Genomic DNA, 21,896 nt, shown 5'->3' with positions numbered 1-21,896 from the left:
AATAAAAATTGAAGGAAAAAAGACAGGACATGAACACAGTTGTAATTAACGGACCAAAAATGACCAGGGAAAAGAGAATTTTGAAAAGCTTGACAAAGGCAACTTATCTTGTACAAGAGAGCTCCTACAAGATTGTTAGTGGGGTTCTCGGTAGATGTTATAGAAAGAAAAGCATTGAACGATGTATTCAAATACTGAAAGATCAAAAAATATCCACCAAGAATACCCTACCTGGCACAGCTATTTTCCATGCATGTAGAAATGAAGACTTTGCCAAGGCAAAACCCCTCTAAGTTTATCAGCAGATCTGTCCTACAAGAAATGTTTTTTTAAACTTTTTTAAAAAATGTTTTTATTTATTTTTGAGACAGAGAGAGGCAGAGCATGAGCAGGGAGGGGCAGAGAGAGAGGGAGACACAGAATCCGAAGTAGGCTCCAGGCTCCATGCTGTCAGCACAGAGCCCGACGCGGGGCTCGAACTCACAGACTGTGAGATCACGACCTGAGCCGAAGCTGGACGCTCAACCGACTGAGCCACCCAGGCACCCTACAGGAAATGTTAAAGAAAGTCCTTCTAGGGGCACCTGGGTGTGTCGGTCTGTCAAGTATCCAACTTTGGCTCAAGTCACGTTCTCACGGTTCGTGACTTAAGCCCTGTGTTACTATCTTGCTGACGACTTAGTGCCTGGAGCATGGTTCAGATTCTGTCTCTGTGTCTCTCTCAAAATATAAATAAACATTAAAAATTTTTTTAAAAAAGTCCTCATTGAGCTGAAAAGATTCTAAACAGTAACTGAAAACACATGATAACCTAAAGCTCTGAGAAGTATAAATGTTTACACAATTATAGACCTGTAGTGTTGTAACAAGGTAGGACAAGTCACATTTATTTCTGCTACAGTCTTTTTCTTAAATCAAAGCATAAAAATCAAATCTAGGTAATAATATATGCAATATAAAAATAGAATTTGTAATGTCATCAATATAAAGTGGGTGCAGATGCAGAGATGATAAGTACAAGAATTTGTATAAAATTGACACTCTCGGCTTAAAACAGTGTGTTAGGGGCATGAAGGTGGCTCATTCGGTTATGTGTGCAATTCCTGATTTCAGTTAAGGCATGGTCTCCCATTTTGGGAATTCATGTCCTGAGTTGAGGGTTGTCCAGTGGCTCATTCGGTTAAGTGTTGGACTTCAGCTCAGGTCATGATCTCGGGGTTCATGAGTTTGAGCCCTGCATTGGGCTCTATTCTAACACAAGGAGCCTGGAGATCCAGATTCTGTGTCTCCCTCCCTCTCTGCCCCTCCCCTGCATGGACTTGGTCTCTCTCTGAGGAACAAAAAAACATTAAAAAAAAAAAAAAAAAAAAAGCAAGCCCTGTGTTGAGCTCTGCACTAGCAGCATGTATAAAACTTTGTTATACCTTTAAGATGCTTTAAGTAATCTCTAAGGTACCTGGAATGAAAGTACATACAGACATTACACTCACCAATAAATACATGATGAAATTAATTCTATTAGCATGATAACTCACCTAAACAGGATACAACATTCATTTACCACTAATCAAGGAAAGAAATACACAAGATGAGTCACAAGTACGCACAGGTAATATTGCTACAAGTACATAGATACTTTTATTGGCGAAGGGCATAAAGCTGATCTTATCTGAGTTAGACTTACTCACGTTGTCCAAAAACATTAGGAATTGAAAATTGTCACCCTATCGGGCACCTGGGTGGCTCAGTTGGTTGGGCAATGAACTTCCTTCAGGTCATGATCTCACAGATAATGAGTTTGAGCCCCACATCGGGCTCTGTGCTGACAGCTCGGAGCCTGCTTCACATTCTGTGTCTCCCTCTCTCTCTGCCCCACCCCCACTCACATTCTCTCTCTCTCACCTTCAAGAGTGAAATAAGACATAAAAACAAAATTAAAAAGGAAATTGAGACCCTAAAACAAAATACAAAGGTAAAAGCAAAATCCCACCTAAATAATGCTGTGGAAAGTTCCATACAAAAGGAAGCACATTATTATGGAATTGCAAGCCCAGACAAAATGTAACCCAAAAATTTCTACATAAAAATGATGAAGTATTTAAAAGAGGCCCATGATAAATGTAGATATTTTTTAAAGCTTATTTTGAGAGAGAATGCTCTCCTAAAGCAGAGGAGAAACAGAGAAAGAGGGGAAAGAAAGAATCCCAAGCAGGCTCCACGGTGTCAGCTCAGAGCCCAATGCAGTCCTCAGACTCATGAATCGAGAGATCATGACCAGAGCCCAGGCACCCCTAGCTATAGCTCTAATTTTCAACTGTGACTGTGTACCCATGAAAAAGGAACATTTTCAATTACTGGCATGTCTTCACGGGCATTATAATTGTCAAGAATGTTCCTTAAAATCAACCATGGAAACCTCTAATGAAAACTTTTGTGAATTAAGCACTTAAGACATTAAACAATGTGTTATGTTAATAGATTTCTCCTATCACACAGATTTCAGGGTATAATCCATTGTTCATTTTTTTAATGTTTATGTACCTTAGAGAGAGAGAGAGAGCACAAGCCAGGGAGACTTAGAGAGAGAGGCAGACACAGAATCCGAAGCAGGCTCCAGGCTGTGTGAGATCTCAGCACAGAGCCAGACATGGGGCTCAAAGTCACAAACCCAAGATCATTTCCTAAGCTGAAGTTGAAGGCTTAACCAACCGAGCTACGCAGATCCCCTATAATCCATTCTTTAGAATCAAGCAAACAAAAACCTTTCATTTCTTTTTTGTGAATGTGTAAAAAGTTTGAGTAGAAATGGAGAGAGGGAGAGAGAGAAGGGAATTCCAAGCGGGCTCCACACTGGGTAGAGAACTGGACTTAGGGCTTAAATTCAAAGCATGAAGTCATGACCTGAGTTGAAATCAAGAGTCAGATGCTCAACCCTCTGAACCACCCAAGTGCCCCAAAACCTTTCATTTCTAAATAAACAATCAAAAATGTAAAATAGGCCAACAATCGCTTTTTAAAAAAAATATTTGGTGTTAAATTCAGATACATTCTGAGTAAATAAATAATAATTGATTTTTTCTCACGTGAAATTACATTTATAATGAACTCTTTTTCTAAACATAGGATGTTTCCTAATTCTCTGCCTCACTTCTTCTAAAGCAAATGCCCATGGTATACCAGGACTTTTGATATAATACATCATAAAGGAATCTCCTATATAACGACTCAGAGTGAAAACATAGGACAAAGTCACAGAGACTTCATATTATAGAAGATAAATTCATAAAAGGATTCAATTAAGATATAAAGTAACAATTGAGACTTTCTTATAGGCTGTGAGTTTTCACTTCTAAATATCCTAGCTCCCCTATGGCATTAATTTATATAGAATTATATGAAAATAATAGGTACTTTACATTATTTCACCATTGAGGAATGCAAAACATTGAGTGGAAATTTCTTATTTTACTTAATACAAAGAAAATGAAAGTTTATTTGGACGGAGAGATAAAGAGAAGTGTGGAAAGGGCAGAGAGACAAAGAGAGAGAGAGAGGGGAGGGACAGTGGGAGGGAGGGAGAAACCAAGCACCATCTGGGCTGTCAGCCCAGAACCCTATGTGGGGCTTGAACTCAGAAACCCTGAGATCATGCCCTGAGCCAAACCAAGAGTTGGACTCTTAACCAACTGACTCACCCAGGCATCCTGAACTTTCTTTCTTTCTTTTTTTTTTTTTTTTTTTTTTTTTTTGAGAAACAGAGAACATGTGCCAGATGGACAGAGAGGCAAAGGATCCCAAATGGGTTCTTCACTGACAGCAGAGAGGCTGATGCAGGGCTCAAATTCAAACTGTCAGATCATGGCTTGAGCTCAACCCAGACGCTTAACCAACTGAGCCAACTAGGCAACCCAAGAAATGAACTTTTGAAGTGAAACAAAGAACGAGATTTCCTCATATTAGGGAGTTGCTTTATCACCTGATGTGATTACTGGGTCTGTATTTTGTATGATTAAAATGAAAGCCACCTTAATCCTGGAAAGGATCAACCCGAAAACTTGTGATGTCTCCCTCTAGCGTTCCTGGGATTTCTGCACCTCACCTCAAGGTGCCCACCACTATCCTGACACACTTCACACAACAAGCAAAACAGAAGTCAGAAATGCATTGGCATACAGTTCCTCAGAAATACAGAGATTTCCGCAAGACCTCAAAGCAAATGGAGAACCAATTAGATTATGGAGGACCTCACTGTGGATGTGAAGAACCCTCCGTGGAACTGAAGGAGAATCCTTAGAGAATGGAAAGCTTGGTATGTTGGAAAGCAGATGTCCGATGTGAGAGGAAGAGACCTGAAACTGGCCTTTTCAACCTAATTTGCATTCAAGGAGAGCTGCTCAACCACATTCTGAGGTCCAATTCCTCCTTCACGACTGGACCTCAGCTCTGTCATCCGCTTCATTTCCACCTACCTGGGTGTGTAGCTACGGTCTCCTTTCTCTTCACGGCCCAGACATCCTTCTTGTGTTCCAAAAAGATGACCAGGTCTGGCTTTGACACAACAAGACCTGTTTATTAGAAAAACAGAATATGAGTGTGGTTGGAGATTCTAACTTCTGATCCACTATTGTGCTTAGTAGAGCAGAGAGGACAGAGTAGAAGCTAGAAAATGATTTCCCAAATGTTGTGGCCCAACAACCCCTTTAGAACATGCAGGACAAATTTTCCATGTTCAGATCTTGACCTCCACTTCCGAGTACTACCATGACAGTAATGAGTAGAAATCGGTATTTAAGACAAAAGAGATACCGTTTTATGCCACTTAGCCTTTAGAATTGTCATTAATGTACAGAAATGATGATGTTACCCTAAGGAAGGGAAGGTAAAGCTGAAAAGGAAACACCATGAAGATTTTTCTCTACATCCACAAACCCATACTTCTTTCCCTGACTGCAGGGATCTGAATCCCAGTCATGCAAAGAGGAAGATTCCAAGAGACAGTCTTCAAGGGAAGGAACAAATCCCTGAGTATGGTTTGGGAAACGTGGAAAGAGTTATCCTCACCCAAGAAATGGAGGTGTCCGTAGTTCTCTAACATCACATCCCTGTACAGTTCCCACTGACTGTGGTTCAGGCACCTCAACTCTTTCTGAGAAAATTCTATGGCCACATCCCTGAATGTCAGCAATCCCTGCAATAAAAAACACACTTGTCAAGTGGCCACAGGCAGAGTTCATAATGCTAGGTCAAATGAAAGGGGCAGTTAATGTCACCAGCCAGACTGCAAGACCTGACTTTAATGCTTGTGCTTGTACCCACCGATCTTAGTTCCACACTTTACTTAACCGCTTTTTCTATCTTATCTTTTACTTCACAAAAAACTCCCCATGGGTATAGTCTCCTGTAGTGGAAACAGAAACCATCCAACAAAAGGTAATGACTGCCCTGAGGAAGAGCTTGGATGGGCTCAGTTGGAGATTAACCCCTGACTCACACCTAAGCCAATGCATAATAGACTAAACTACGGAGTGAGTACAGTTACCTTCATCTCATACATACATTTTATTTTAAATCTTATGTCTTTGAGTGAGATAGAGCGTGCCCAAGTGGGGGTGGGGCAGAGAGAGAGAGAGACAGAATCCCAACCAGGGTCCATGCTCAGAGTGGAGCCTGACCTCAGGACTTTCATCCTGACCTGAGCCTAAGTTAAGAGTAGGATGCTCAATGGACTCAGCCACCCAGGAGCTCCCTTTTACCTCATTATAATACTAAAATCTCACCCAAGGAGGAGCACAAACCTCATTTCCTATGAAATATGCAGAGTATGTACACAACTGTTCTCTTAAAGCTTATGTGCAACCTTATACTCCACTTGACATAAGATGATGGCCTCCCCTTTCTGAATATCCACGCTAACCCTAAATCAAAGGACACCATTCCCCCTTCCTCCTTGAGTATCTGATTTGGAACTTCCTCCCTGTGATTTCCTTGTTTCTTGTAAATCATTTTTGCTTTGCTCACATCCTCACCTGGTATAGTTTTTTTGTGATCCACCAACGACTGAACTTCTGTTAGTTCAGTTAACTAGGAGAACTGGTTCTGGCTTAGGTGAGGTTCCTGCTTGATGAGGTAAGATTATTTGTCACCCAGTATTATTCTCTAGCATATTCTTTACCTTGGAGGTAAGAACCTTTATAAATACTGTTTTTATTCAAGAGAATTTTTAAAATGAAGGCATCAACACAGGCATATACATTTTGAATATTGTATTTACATCATACAGTACGTGTGCTATCTATTTCTTAAATGGAAAGTTCTGGGGAGTGACAAATGTACTTAGCATATTCTAATATGAATTAGAATTTCACAACAGGACCTTGGGGATCTTGTTAAAATGCAGATACTGTTCAGGAGTTCTAAGATGGGGTAGATGTCTGCATTTCTAACGAGGCATTAGTCTATGGGCCAAGAGATACATATTTCAATAACGAAGAAGAACTCAAAGACAAGAACTTTTGGGGAACTTGGAACTGAATGGTATTCATAGCAACTATGGGTTCTACTAGAATAGCAAGAAAGGCAATAAACCTTTCCAAGCATTTCCTGGTTAGTAGAGAGCATTCACAGTTTTTCATAACTTATTGGAAAATAAATCATATTCTAAGACAACAGACACATTATTCTTCTATTTCCATGTGAATATTTTTTCAAGCATCCAGTACGTGGTAGGGATCAGGTTTTAACCCAGGTCATCTGACCTGGAGTTGACCTAAAATGACACCTAAAATATACAGAGGGGCCCCTAACCAAATGATCATAGCAGGTGTCAAACCTGAAGAATGATGGAAAGAAGGTATGCACACAAAATTGATCACCTTTATACATTCCATGCTCACATCCATAAATATGCAAAGAAATTGTATAGATATTAAATGTAGAAAAGTATACTTGTGACTAGGAAACATTTTCAATAAAGGACACCTGGGTGGTTCAGGTGGTTAAGTGTCCACCTCTTGAATTCGGCTCAGGTCATGATTTCACCGTTCACCAGTTCAAACCCCACCTCAGGCTCTGTGCTGACAGTCTGGAGCTGGCTAGGGATTCTCTCTCTCTGCCTCAAAATCAAACTAAACGTTTTCAGTGACATGAAACTCATAAAACTAATTGTAGATAATGGTGCTTAGGTCTTTTACTCACACTATCAACACAAACACACATTAAGATACAAATACAACAGTTATTTCTGACTCTAGTATGATGAGGGATACAATCAGAAAAATTTTCACCTTTAGGACAGAAAGCTAACATACAGTTGTATTATGTGGACATTCATCAAATAAAGGCTGGTTCCTACATTTTTCTTTAAGGTTATTTATATTGTGAAAGAGAGCGTGGGTAAGCACGGTGTGAAAGGTGGAGAGGCAAAGAGAGGGAGAGAACCCCAAGCTGTGACTCCAGGCTCCAGGCTGTGACTGAGCCACCTAGGTATCCCTGGTTATTACATTTTTCCAGGGTCTCATGACAACAGGGACATGTCACCACTGCTTCATATTGAACTGAATGGTAAGCACCAGAGAAATCTTGCAGAAGCACTTTTACACGTAGAAATTTAAAGAAACATTTGTGATTGAACACTCTGTGCACCTACCCTCCCCTTGAACATATAAGCTTCATGCAGCCAAAGTACAGTTCTTTCTGCCCATGGGTCCTGCCCTGTGCTACTTCAATAAACTATCTGGCACTACAGAGTATCTCAAGAGTTGTCTTGACCATAGTACTCCATGTTCTGCTAATATAGTTTTTATTTGAAAGCTTTTTAAAATTTTATTTTTTAATTAATTATTACTAAGGAGAGAGAGAGAGAGAGAGACAGGGAGAGAGAGAATACCAGGAGGGGCAGAGAGAGAGGGAGAGAGAAATGGAGAGGCATGGCTCCTGTTCACCTGATGCTGGGCTCCAGCTCAGGACCGGTGAGATCATGACCTGAGTGGAAGTCCCACGCTTAATGAACTGAGCCATGCACGTGCCCCTCATTGAAAGCTTTATTTCATTCATCATTTGTGCTGTTTTATTTCAGGATTTTAAGACACTCAAACATGGTAATTCTTGGTACTATGTGATTCTTCTTTCTTTTTCTGAAATACACAGAAGTAAATAGAGTATGCATGTGTCATGACTATGCAGCAAAACAAAAAGCTACAGGATGAAGGTCTGACTCATTGAGAACCTCGATGTAGAGGTCATTACATCTACTACACAACAATGAGGGTATCATTGTCCGGTGGGGACTAATGTGAGGTGGGCGAGGAGACAATGTTCAAGGAAATAGCCTTGAGCCATTTTGGTAAACGAGGCTGTTTGTGTAAAAGCACAGGGACAGGATCTGCGGGAAGAAGGAGCTGAAGGAGATTGAGAGGAGCTGTTGATTATATACTTTAAGTTGGGGGGGGGGGGGAAGAATTATAAGTTTCTACAGGGATTTCCTATGTTAAAGAAGACTTCCAGGACCTGGAATTCTATCTAGGGTAAAGCTAAGCTTGCTGTTTGCCTCTAGGAAAGCATCACCATTAAAGCAGTTGTGAATTCCTTGAGGAATATCTTCCTTGGCCAGTCTTGAGTATTTCTGCGGGTCTTGTAAGTTGTGAGAAATTTCAATTTTATCCACATTGCTTTTGCATTTGTCCTCCTCCTCAGAAACTACAAGGAAGGGGTGCCTGGATGGCTCAATCAAGCTTCTGACTTTTGAATTAGGCTGAGGTCAAGACGTCTTGATTTGTGAGTTCGAGCCCCGTGTCTGACTCAGTGCTAACCCTGTGTCACCTACTTGGGACTTGGCTCTCTCTTGGCCACTCCCCTGCTCTCACTCTCTCTCAAAATAAACTTAAAAACTTAAAAGAAAAAAGCTACAAGGTAAAAAGAATACAAGAAAAGAGAAACTAGGAGAAAGATATTTCCAGTTTAAATGTGATGGTGTCTGGAAATTACTCAGGGAATCTGGCTGAAATCATTACAACTGATAAGAAAAATATGAACATTACAGGGGAGGAATCTGGCAGAGAGCACAAACCCAAGTGATAGAAGATAACATCAGCTGTAAGGAAACAAAGTGCTATCAGTGCCTAAGGTACACCTCAGGACACGGGATCGCCGGTGTGCTCTTGTGACCCCAAACAGTAAATCACAATATAAACAAGTTAAGCACAGTGGATTTATAGAGACTTTACTGCATATACTTGTCATGTCCTGGAATATCTAGGATATCTTAAAGTAGCTTTTCCACATCCTCAAGAGCAGGAACATTCTAAGTTATTCTGTGCCTCATATCCATCTTGTGTATTTGTGCATTTTCATAATCCTCCTCTACCCGGGGCACAGAAAGCATTCGGATAAGACCTACATGGGAATGGTTTTCCTTGATTGCTATCCCAGGACCAGACCCCATCAGCAACAGGACACTTGGCCTCAACACCTACCTCTCTGGATCTGTCACAAAGGGAATATTTTCAATACTTGTAGGAATTTAATTCAAAGTGACAACTGCTGTTGCCCTACTAGAAGCCAGGTTGGAGAAAAGGGAGAGAAGTCTCTTGGATATAGGGGAGGAGTGTTCTGAAGACATAACCTAGAATATCATTTCTGAAATGTTAAAAATTAGGTGAAAACCTGGGGCATCTGGGTGGCTCAGTCGGTTGAGCATCCGACTGCGGCTCAGGTCGTGGTCTCGTGGTCTGTGAGTTCGAGCCCCACATCCGGCTCTGTGCTCAGAGCCTGGAGCCTGTTCCGGATTCTGTGTCTCCCTCTCTCTCTGACCCTACCCCGTTCATGCTCTCTGTCTCTGTAACAACAACATAAACGTTGAAAAAAATTAAAAAAAAAATTAGGTGAAAACCTAAAGCAGAACCATAAGAACTAAACAAATAAAACCATTGGTATTTACAATTTTTTCATTTAGAGAGAGAGAGAGAGAGAGAGAGAGAGAGAGAATATGCATGCAAATGGAGGACAGGGACTCAGGTAGAGAGAGAAAATCTTAAGTAGGCTCCAAGCTCAGAAGGAATCCTGATGCAGGGCTGGATAGCAGGTCCCTGGGATCAAGACCTGAGCCTAAATCAAGAGTCATATGCTCAACTGAATGAACCACCCAGATGTCCTGCAATTTCTACACGCATGGATTATCCTGAGAACAAGGTGACAGGTTCTCTTGCAATGGACTCGAGGCTTACCTGAGAATTGGCCATTTCTCCTTTCCTCTCCTCTTCAAGATTTTTCTCAGATTTTTGTGGAGAAATCCCAGCTGAAGTGGGAGCAAAAGGCTTTAAAGCCACCACTGCAACCTCTTCAGCAGTAGCCTGGTCACCTGCAGGCAGAGCTTTGAAATGCAAAAAAGACCCAAGTTCCTCATCATTTGTGTCAGGAGCTATTCACAAACTATGGTGTCCCACCTGAAGACCAGCCTCTGAGTTTCCTGTCTCTGCTTTTGGCAGGGGGCGGGGGGCTCTCCTCACACAGAAGCCCACAAATTCTGCTTGAGCATAGGAACAGTGTGTTACATGGACCTGACCCTCCCCAACTCCTGTACAGGAGACCCTTGAGCCAAAGCCTGCACTCAACTCTGATAACTTAATGGGAAGCCTTTGCTTAACTCTGGCTTCCCTTAGCATTTTGATAGGAAAAGATCGGATTCAGTAGGGAGAATGGGAACCATTAGGACCTGAGGTCTCTGGGTGGGGAAAACACATTTTGGAACAATGCTGGGAATGTCTGACTACCGAAAACCCCCTCAGGTGTAAGGTTCCTCTTAAGAATGTGACAGACACCACCTACTCCCCCGCAGGAATTTGACTAAAGACCTAACTAAAAACTGGTAGTAGATGATAAAACTTAAAACCCACAAGGAACAGTATGGTCATAGACCACTCCTCCTGGAATAGAAATGAGCCAATCAGGAAGGGACAACCCAGCACCTGGAGTTGTTAATCCAGTAAGTGTAGGACTTGAGAAGGAACAAGGGGGAAGGGAAGAGGGAGAGACCAGAACCTTATACCACAAAGGCCCTTGCCTGTTGTCACTGGTATTCACATTCCAATGCCCCCTCTCTGTAAAGAGAGCTTTCCTACTACTCTTCCTCTGTTATACTGTATTAAGTTTTGCCTGTTGCTCATTTTGTGTCCACATCTTTATTCTTTGAATCGCTGAGAAAACAAATCCCTGAATCCTGGGTATTTATGTAAAAATCCCATAACAGAATCCCCTGGAGCACTTCACTAAAACAACACTGTTGTTTCCACCCACACCAGTTGAGGGAATCTGAGGGGGAGGGTAGCAGCAATGATTATTAATGCAAACTCCACACAGGATCCTTTTGGGAAGCATTTGGGAAGTGAGCAAGGAAAACACAGTAACCATGGGTATGGTTATTGTCCTGATTTGAATCCATGCCTTCTCCACTGATCAGAGTTTCTGTAAATTTACACATTCTCCTCCATGCTGCTTCACAGAAGGACACGCGTTTACAAATGGAACTTTCTCTGATACATGCGAATGAGCAAGTTTTGGGGTGATAGTGGGGTGGTCCAGAGCTGATGGCCAAGAAAGAATTCTTGAAGACATTTTTTCCATTGGCATGGAAGATCTTTTTCCACACCTGTGCTTTCAGCCTGAGTGTGTTCCTACACCTGAAGTGAGTGTCTTGAAGGCAGCACATACCCTTAAGTTTTGTACTTCTTTCCTTTCAGACAATGTATCTTTTGGATGGAGAATTTAGTCCCTCTATATTTAAAGTACTTATTGACACAGGTATGGATGGAGTTACTCTTGTCATTGTTTTCAATGTTTTTAGCTGTTGTAGAAGTACTTGCCCCTTGCTTACCCGTTTGGTCTTTTTCTTTGTGATTTGTTGATTTTCTAGTGGTGTACTTTGATTCCTTTCGATTTGGGTTTTGTGTATCTACTACAGGTTTTGCTTTGTGGTTACCAGGAGGCTTTAAGGAGACATCTTATAAAAATCTATTTTGTTAACACCTTAATTTTGCATACCAGAACACTTTGAGACCTCAGGTAATTCTTAAAAGAGGTCAGTGTACAATCCTAGGCCATGTTAGGGAAGAGTTAGTTACTCCCTTTATGATATGTGTGAAGGTTTCTTCGTTTCAACCACATCAACTGGTATTCTCTACTTCTAACTACATCTGTTAAGAACTTGTCTCAGTATGTGCCTGGACTGCACAAAACCAATAAACAAAACATTTTATTTGTAACATTCAGAAACTTTTTCAGTTTTCATAAATGTTCAAGAATGACGTTCTGAACACCCATTTCGTAATAACTTACATCAGTATTACAAACATAAGTGACATCTCCAGTTAGGTTTGTTCATAGATTGTACATGATATTGTCCTCCATCTCCATGGAAAATCAGGTATGCAGGAGTCCCACCTAAGAGGGAAGGGCATCTGATATCTATGATGCAGGAAGAATCAGCCACATACTTTCAACACCCACTGGGAATCAGTGAATTTTTTGAAATGATTTGGGAGGACAGATACATTAATACTTGCAGTCAATATCTTAAAGAGGGCCAAGGTAAAACAAAAACACATTGAAATTACTTATTCCTATGCAAAAAACAGCCCTGTGTCTATTTTCAGGCATACCCACATACTCGATATCTAAGTGTTCCACTTTGTTTTATCCCATATGGTTAAGTATTTTTATGGAGAAGAACGTCTGAATAGAGTGACCGATGTACTCCTTTCTACTGTGAATTGTGACGTTTATTGACAGTTGATGTTCAGATAATTAGATGACTAACTATATCTTTCAGGTTACTTTCCTCTCTGTATGGCTTTGTTTTCCAAAGTGTATACTTAAAAAGGTCTTTCCTTATTCATACATTATCCCCAAGTAGGCATTTGGAGATACTGAGTCATGACTGAATTCCAGTTAAAGGCATGGCCACTCCCTTTACATGTTATACTTTTGTTCTTGTGTCATACCTATGATACTGAGGCAGTTGTGAGGTCCAGGCTAGAGGTTTGCCACATTCATTATATTTGTAACGTCTCAGTGCAACAGGAACTATGGTAATGAGTAAGGCTTGAGCAGTCTGAAACGTTTTTTACCACATTCTTTGTAAGTTTTCTCTGCAGTATGAGTTCTGTGATGTTGGATGAGGCTTGAGTACTGATTAAAAGGCTTGCCAAATTCTTTGGATTGGTAAGATCATCTCCAGTATATATTCTCTGACGAAGAATCAGGGTTTAAGCTTTGCTTTAGTATCTTGCCACATTCCCAATGGGTATCATTACTCTTCACTATGAATTATCTGATGTGGAATAACAATGGAGAAGTCCTTAGAAATTCTGTCATAGTCTGAACATTTAGAAGATTTGCTCTAATATGAATTCTGTGTTAATAAGTCAAAGTTGAACAGTAATCAAGTTTTCCCATGCTCTTTATGTTGGTAAAGTTTCTCTCCAAGATGAATTCTGTGATGTACATTAAGATGTGCCTGGGGGGAACGGCCTTGCTACATTCATTACATTGGTAAGGTCAATCTCCAGTATGAATTTTGTGATGGTTGGTAAGGCTTGAGTGGTGCGTAAAGGCCTTGCCACATTCTTTGCATTGGTAAGGTTTCTCTCCACTGTGAATTCTGCGATGCCTCTTAAGGGCCGATTGAGAGTTAAAGGCTTTGCCACATTCTTTACATTGGTAAGGTTTCTCTCCACTATGAATTTTGTGATGTCGAGTAAGTTCTGAGTGCCCTTTAAAGGGCTTGCCACACTCTTTACATTGGTAAGGTTTCTCTCCACTGTGAATTCTGTGATGCCTCTTAAGGGCTGATTGACAGTTAAAGGCTTTGCCACATTGTTTACATTGGTAAGGTTTCTCTCCACTATGAATTTTGTGATGTCGAGTAAGTTCTGAGTGCCCTTTAAAGGCCTTGCCACACTCTTTACATTGGTAATGTTTCTCTCCAGTATGAATTCTGTGATGTACATTAAGATGTGCCTGGCGGGAAAAGGCCTTGCCACATTCTTTACATTGGTAAGGTTTCTGTCCAGTATGGACTCTGTGATGCATATCAAGATGTTCCTGGCGGGAAAAGGCCTTGTCACATTCTTTACACTGGTAAGGTTTCTCTCCACTATGAATTCTGTGATGTCTCTTAAGGGCCGATTGCCAGTTAAAAGCTTTGCCACATTCTTTACATTGGTAAGGTTTCTGTCCAGTATGAATTCCTTCATGTTGTCTAAGGGATGATTGTTTGTTAAAGGCCTTGCCACATTCTTTACACTTGTAAGGTTTCTCTCCACTGTGAATTTTGTGATGTCGAGTATGTTCTGAGTGCACTTTAAAGGCCTTGCCACACTCTTTACATTGGTAAGGTTTCTCTCCAATATGGATGCTGTGATGTACATTAAGATATGCCTGGCGGGAAAAGGCCTTGCCACATTCTTTACATTTGTAAGGTTTCACTCCAGCATGAATTCTGCGATGTTGTATAAAGTTTGAGACGAACCCAAAAGCCTTGCCACGTTCTTTACATTGGTAAGGTTTCTGTCCAGTATGGACTCTGTGATGTACATCAAGGTGTTCCTGGTGGAAAAAGGCCTTGCCACATTCTTTACATTGGTAAGGTTTCACTCCAGTATGAATTCTGCGATGCATCATAAGGGCTGAGAGCCGGTTAAAGGCTTTACCACATTCTTTACATTGGTAAGGTTTCTGTCCAGTATGAATTCTGTGATGTTCTGTAAGGACTGAGGCCCGGGAAAAGGCCTTGCCGCATTCTTTGCATTGGTAAGGTTTCTCTCCACTATGGATTCTCTGATGTAACTTAAGGGCTGAGTGCCAGTAAAAGCCTTCATCGCATTCTTTACATTGGTAAGGTTTCTCTCCAGTATGAATTCTGCAATGCTCTGTAAGGGCTGAGGGCCGGGTAAAGGCCTTGCCACATTGTTTACATTGGTAAGGTTTCCCTCCACTATGAATTCTGTGATGTGTCTTGAGGGCTGAGTGCCAGTTAAAAGCTTTACCACATTCTTTACATTTATAAGGTTTCACTCCAGTGTGAATTCTGCGATGTTTTATGAAGTTTGAGAAGTACCGAAAGACCTTGCCACATTGTTTACACTGGTAAGGTTTCTCTCCAGTATGGATTCTGTGATGTCTCCTAAGGGCTGTGCGCCAGTTAAAGGCCTTGCCACACTCTTTGCATTGATAAGGTTTCTCCTCAGTATGAATCCTGTGATGTTCAGAAAGTTGTGAATCATGCCTAAAGGTCTTATGACATCGTTTACCTTTGGAAGGTGTCTCTGCAGTATGAATTCTTTGATGTCTTGTAAGGGATGAGGGCCGGATAAAGGACTTGCCATCTTCTTTATCTTGGTACGTTTTCTCTCCAGTATGAATTCTTTGATATCCTGTAAGGGTTGAGGACTGGTTAAAGACATTGCCACATTCTTTACATTGGTAAGGTTTCTCTCCAATGTGAGTTAACTTATGTTGAGTAAGGGTTGGGCACAATTTAAAGCTCTTGCCACACTCTTCACATTCGTAAGGTTTCTGTCCAGTATGCCATTGCTGGTGGTCAAAGGCTTTGCCACATACGTTACCTATATAACTTTCCTCTCCTGTACCAGTTGTCTGACCTGTACTGAATCTTGATGAATGACTAAACATGCTCCCAGGTTGATTACATCTGCAACGGTTTCTTCCCTCATGAATCCTCTGATGACCACCAACATTGGAAGACAGGTTAAAATTTTTCCCACATTCAATATATTTATAAAGATTCCCTCTCTTAGGGATACTCCTGTGTGGAATAAGGTTGGCACTTTGATAAAAGACTTCCCCATATCTATTACATTCATCATTGGTCTCTGGAAAGGAGTCCCCAGATACCTTTGCCCTTCATTTTCCCTAACCTTGTTCCAGTCTGTCGTTAAGTGTACATTCTCAAGGGAACTGTGTTTATGTCTACTCATGACCCTTTTTGGATCGAAGCGTCAATGCATGACTTTGGCAGGAATGTATCGGTGCCGTGTGAAAATATAGCTGACTGAGGTCAAAAAAGAGAAAAGTAAAATCATTCTGGGGTACTACTCTCAGAGGTATGTACTGACAATTTCTAATATAGAACGTTAACATCAATCAGAATATCAGGAAGACAGCTAAGAAGAAATCACCAGGACTTCCTTCTTCCATGGACACGTAAACTTGCACACAACGAATTGACCACATAGCTTAGTAGAGAATTCTGTAGCATCTCTTGCTGTAGCACAAATCACGTTCTTGTCTCTCAGAAAGTGAAGAAAGTACCGTATGTGCTCAAAATTAGCAGAAGTAAGGCAATTGAAACCTAAGACAGAAATGAAAACTGTAGAATAAAGCAAAAATAGGAACAATCAACAACAGAAAAGTTGGTGTTCAGAAAACCCCCCAAAGTCAACAGACCTGTCTCTAATGAAGTCAGAATGATAGAGAAGACTAACTAAAATCAGAAGTGAAGAAGTGAAGGCAGACACAGTATAACTGATCCCATAGAAATAAAGATAAATCTAGCCCACAATAGATAATTATCTGGCAAGAAGTAGATAACAAAGAATGGCTATCACTTTCCAAAAAGATAAAACCTACCAGGACTCCATCATGAAGACATCTGTCTGCCTGTCTATCTCCCTAGCTATTTAGCTACCTACTTACCTACCTACATATCAATCTGGGGTGTTTAACACAGCATAGAGATTTTGGGTACCTGGGGGAAAGAAAGGTGCATTTTGGCACACTGTGCAAGTTCATTTGGAGAGTAGAGCAAGAGCCCAGGCATGTACCACAATGGCATTTTGACGCCCTCCCTTACAGCCTTGAGAACTGTACCAGTACTCTTGTGGTCAGAAAGCAGCTCCTGCCCAAAATTTTGGAGGAAAGATCATTCTCCTCTTTTCCACATCCCCAAGAAATGATTGTTACAACAACTGTGCCTCTGATATTGAAGAACTAGACATAGATTTCCTCGAATTTGGAGTGTCAGAAGGGGAAGTTGGCACAGCTCCACAGGGTGAGAGGGTTTGATTATTTACAATGGGTGGTCTGCCTTGCACATTTGGTCCTTGCAGGCCTGTCATGGCAGAATCATTGGTTGCCAGGACCAGAGGCAATACTGGGGCTCAAGCCTCCATCGTCAGGGGAGGGGCTCATTTGAGATGAGGTAGACTGTGGGAAAGCAGCATCTCAGTTTCCAGGTAAGAGCTGGCCAGTGGATCCTGGTCACCACGTGGTGGTTCTCTATGGCTTTGGGCACATTTTGAATGTAATGGCATTGGGCAGGATATTATTGAACACTTGCCAACAATTGCGATATAATGAGAACTACGGTCCAAGGGGAGAATACTGGTTGTTGCTTTATTGGAATAAGCTATTTTCTTAGGTGACACTATTATTTACACTGATTTTCAAGTTTTTAATAGATCCTAAGGATGAGAATCTTAAAATGATAGAAAAGTCTCCCTCCTATCATTTAAGGATTATAAAATTATTATCCGTATAATTTTCCATGTATCCACCTATTAATACTCTACCAAAATACAAAGATTTCTTTCCTTAGATACTCTCCAAAAGTGTGTTTTAAATGAAATTATATAGGTACATTATTTTCCTCCTTCCTATTATTTGGGCATTATTCCACTTCATTGGTTTTCTACCAAAGGATTTTGGGTTGTTCCCAGTCTTTGCCTTTTACATAGGGGTGGTGAATACTTGAAGGTCACTGTTGTGCAAGTTTGCAAGTACTGTGTAGGTAAATTTGAGGGGAAACTGTTAGCAAAGAGATGTGCTCAAAATTAGTAGAAGTATACATAATTTTGCTAGATATTACCAAATTGCCTTCCACAGGTACTAAAAGAATTTCACCCCCAATAGGAAGAATGCCTGTTTGTTCACAAGGTCACCCAGAGATGACTGCACTCTTTTGCTGATCTTTTAAAGGACATAGTCTGAGTTCAGTATTTCTGGCTTGAGTCTGCTTCATAGGCCAGCAGTTGTGGCTCTCTCAAATTTCCCTCAGCTAGTGCACCCTTCCCACAATCACTTGGCAATGAATGTGTGTGCAAATGTAAACTGGAGAATTGGGAACCCAAATTCTGCAATGTGAATGAAACACACAAAATGGTCTTTGCCTTTAAGGAGCGCCTGGGTGACTCAGTAGGTTAGCATCAGACTCTTGATTTTGGCTCCTTTCATGATCTCATGGTTTGTGACATCCAGTCCCTTCTCGGGCTCTGTGCTGTCCACACAGGGCCCGCCTGGGATTCTCTCTTTCCAAAAACAAATAAATATTAAAAACAACAACAGGGGTGCCTGGGCCCCTCAGTCGTCTGAGCAATTGAATTTGGCTCAGTTCACAAACTCGTGGTTAGCCAGTTCAAGCCCCACATTCAGCTCTGCAGGAGGAGAAGGAAATACCAAGGAAAAATCAGAAATTCATTAAATAGTTGGGGCACCTGGGTAGGTCAGTCTGTTAAGCGTCTAACTCCTGATTTCAGCTCAGGTCATGATCCCAGAGTTGTGGGATCAAGTCCTGGGTAGGGCTTCACTCCCAGTGAGGAGCCTAAGATTCTGTCTCTCCCACTCTGCCCCTTGCCCCAGCTTGCATGCACGCTCTCTCTTGCTCAGAATAAATAAACACATAAAGAAAACTAAAAATTTAAAAATTAGAAATGAGAGACCAGAATAAACAATAACATGGAAAATAATGCCCAGGTTTTTCAAAACAAACAAAAATGGAAATTCTCCAACTCCATTAACTAAGAAAAAAGGAGAGGTAACTCAAGCACCAATGGGAAATGAAACAGAAACCCCAGAACAGATAACCACAGAAATATATAGTGTGATAACAGATCACTATCAACGATGATATACTAACAAGTTAGACAAAGTAGAAAAAAATTTAATTTTAAACAACGCACAAGTTACCAAGATTGAGAAATGAATTTTGAGCTCAAGAAATAAGGAATCTTCTTAGACCATCACAAATGTACAAGTTGAGTTTGGAATAAAAAACCTCCCAGCATAGGAAAGCCCACAGCCTCTTGCCTTCATTGGTCAATTCTAACAAACATTAAAAAGAAAACAAAATTTAGGGCACTCTTCATTAAAATCTTAAACATAGAATAGAAGGAACCCATTCAAAATAACCCTAGGAGGCCAGCATTACCCTGGTACCAAAGCAGGGTAATTGCCACACAAGAACAAAATATCTGGTTTGTCTGTCCTAAGTATTGCTACTCTGGCTTTCTTTGGACCTTCATCTGCATGAGGAAGGTTTCTCTATCACCCTCACTTTGTATCTGTGTCTTCAGGTCTGCATGGAGTCTCTTGTAGGCAGCACATAGATGGGTCTGGGCTTTATTTTTTGTTGTTTTTGTTTGGTTGCTTTATTCCATCCAGAGACCCTTTGTGTTTTGATTGGAATGTACAGTACGTTTTCATTGAAAGTATTTATTGATATATATTTATTGCCATTTTATTACTCATTTTGTCATTGTTTCTAGAAACTTTCTTGATCCTTTTTCTGTGTCACTTTTGGTGTCTTCTTTGCACTTCAAGATTCCCCTTTGACATTTCCTGCAGGGCTAGTTCAGTGGTGAGGAATTCCTTGAGATTTTGCTTGTCTGGGAAACTCTGTCTCTCCTTCCCTTCTGAATGATAGCCTTGCTGGATAGAGAATTCCTGGCTGCCTATTTTTCCCAGTCAGCACGTGGAATAGATCATGCCACTCCCTTCTGGCTTGTCAAGTTTCTGTTGAAGAATCACCAGGTAACCTTATGGTTCTCCCTGATAAGTGAAAGATGTCTTCCTGCTTTGAAGACTTTTTATCACCGTATTTTGAAAATTATTTTCTAATATATCTTGCTGTGGGCCTGCTTTTGTTGATTTTCACGGGAGTTTTCTGTGCCTTCCAGATTTTTTTTTATTTAAAAAAACTTTTTTTAAGTTTTTACTTTTGAGACAGAGAGACAGAACATGAACACAGGAAGGGGAGAGAGAGAGACACACACAGAATCTGAAGCAGGCTGCAGGTTCTGAGCTGTCAGCACAGAGCCTGACGTGGGGCTCAAACTCACGGACTGTGAGATTATGACCTGAGCTGAAGTCCGATGCTTAACTGACTGAGCCACCCAGGTGCCCCTGTGCCTTCTGGATCTGTCTGTTTCCTTAGCCAGAATAGGGAATGTTTTGGTTATTATTCCTTCAAATATATTTTCTTCCTCCTGTTATCTTCTTCCAGGACCCTTCTATTACTATTCCAAAATTTACAAGTACTCCAGATGATTCTGATGAAAGCTAAGTTTGACAGCCTCTGCAGGAACTAAGTCAGAGATCATTCTGGACTTGGCCACAGATAAGTGACTCTTGGAAATCTCTGTTTGTGATCATGCTCGTGTGCTCTCACACTCACCATACACAACAGGTTTACTTTCTTCATAAGTAAAACTGAGTCTAATAACACAATCTGTACAACACATTAGTACATGTTATATGTTGTAAAGAGACCAAATATAGCCTTCTCACTATAAATCTGTACTTGCTGGCTTTTACCCTAAGACCATCAGTAATTGCAGGTTCATGCGGTTCTTCCTCAGCAGTCCATGTGCATGTAGAATAAATCCCCGTGCATTACATTTAAGGATATTCTAAATTTAAGGGCTAATTTCAGGGCAAAGTGTGATGGCCTTTTTGTCAAATGCTGTGAAACAGTTCAGAGAATGGGAGCAGTTTGCAAATATCTTATGTGTCCACCAGTGCTACGATTTCTAATTAGACTAACCCATATACCACAATTCTGGTCTAAGACTTGGAGGAAGTAGTGACTTGGGGAGGAGGGCCTTCCCTGAATGGAAACAGAAAGACTTCAGATCCAGTTCTCTAAGTCCTGTCAGATTTCCATTGCCTCCTTTGCTGCATGGAACATGGTTCGATGCATGTTGGTGGGGCAGGTACACTGGGACATGAGTGAGCAAGTATGAGGACAATCACGGGCACCGAAAGTGCCAGAGCAAGGAAATAATCAGTATAGAGTATACTCTAGGGTGCCTGAGGTATTTTTTTTGTTCATTATAATTTTTCTATTATTTTTTAAATTTACATTCAAGTTAGTTAACATATAGTGCAACAATGATTTCAGGTGTAGATTCCTTGATGCCCCTTACCCATTTAGCCCACCCCTCCACCACAACCCCTCCCATAACCCTCTGTTCTCCATATTTAAGAGTCTCTTATGTGTTGTCCCCCTCCCTGTTTTTACACTATGTTTTCTTTCCTTCTTTTGTGTTCATCTGTTCTGGGTCTTAAAGTCCTCATATAGTGAAGTCATATGATATTTGTCTTTCTCTAATTTGGCCAAGCATAATACTCTCCAATTCATCCATGGACTTGCAAATGGCAAGACTTCATTACTTTTGATTGCCGAGTAATACTCCATTGTGTGTGTATGTATGTATGTATGTATATATGTGTGTGTGTGTGTGTGTGTGTGTGTGTGTGTATGTATATATATACACACACACACACATACACATACACTCCACATCTTCTTTATCCATCCATCCATGGACATTTGGGGTCTTTCCATACTTTGGCTATTGGTGATAGTGCTATTATAAACATTGGGGTGCATGTGCCCCTCTGAAACAGCATAATTTTGTCCCTTGGGTAAATATCTAGTAGTGCAATTGCTGGATAGCAGGGTAGTTCTTTTTTTTATTTTTTGAGGAACCACCATACTGTTTTCCAGAGTGGCTGCACCAGTTTGCATGCCCACCAGCAGTGCACAAGAGATCCTCTTTCTCCACATGCTTGCCAAAATCTACTGTTCCCTGAGTTGTTCATGTTAG

General features: G+C 40.9%; 3 protein-coding genes across 4 annotated transcripts in view; 1 reads left to right on the top strand and 2 right to left on the bottom strand.

Annotated features, from left to right (window-relative positions):
• The window catches only part of LOC122209087 (putative protein ZNF720), a 76,352-nt gene extending 72,252 nt beyond the window's left edge, over nucleotides 1–4,100 (top strand). Inside the window, exon 5 of one of the 2 annotated variants that reach the window (XM_042920713.1) lies at nucleotides 3,753–4,100. The gene's annotated coding sequence lies outside the window, so the exon portion shown is untranslated. The remainder of the gene's footprint in view (nucleotides 1–3,752) is intronic. The other variant, XM_042920712.1, reaches the window with a different exon arrangement.
• LOC122208840 (zinc finger protein 208-like) overlaps nucleotides 1–21,896 on the bottom strand; it is a 46,362-nt gene that overhangs the window by 11,960 nt on the left and 12,506 nt on the right. Inside the window, 1 exon segment of the mRNA XM_042920299.1 lies at nucleotides 13,554–15,585. Within this exon segment, the coding sequence (XP_042776233.1) occupies nucleotides 13,554–15,585 (2,032 nt within the window).
• LOC122208770 (putative protein ZNF720) lies at nucleotides 4,456–11,473 on the bottom strand. Its single transcript, XM_042920212.1, has 4 exons — nucleotides 11,401–11,473; nucleotides 10,221–10,354; nucleotides 5,062–5,188; nucleotides 4,456–4,565 (listed from the first exon to the last, which is right to left on the bottom strand). Exons 1-4 carry the CDS (start codon nucleotides 11,471–11,473, stop codon nucleotides 4,456–4,458), a joined length of 444 nt encoding a protein of 147 aa, XP_042776146.1.

The sequence above is a fragment of the Panthera leo genome, chromosome E2 (genome assembly GCF_018350215.1).
Source record: "Panthera leo isolate Ple1 chromosome E2, P.leo_Ple1_pat1.1, whole genome shotgun sequence".
NCBI lineage: Eukaryota > Metazoa > Chordata > Mammalia > Carnivora > Felidae > Panthera > Panthera leo.
This window is presented reverse-complemented; position numbering and strand designations above follow the sequence as displayed.

Coding starts and splice junctions, on each gene's coding strand:
- LOC122208770 (XM_042920212.1), bottom strand. CDS start 11,473: ATGTGTAAATTTACAGAAACTCTGATCAGTGGAGAAGGCATGGATTCA. Junction 10,355..11,400: donor GGACAATAACCATACCCATG/GTTACTGTGTTT, acceptor CTCTGCCTGCAG/GTGACCAGGCTACTGCTGAA. Junction 5,189..10,220: donor GAGAAATGGCCAATTCTCAG/GTAAGCCTCGAG, acceptor TTTTTATTGCAG/GGATTGCTGACATTCAGGGA.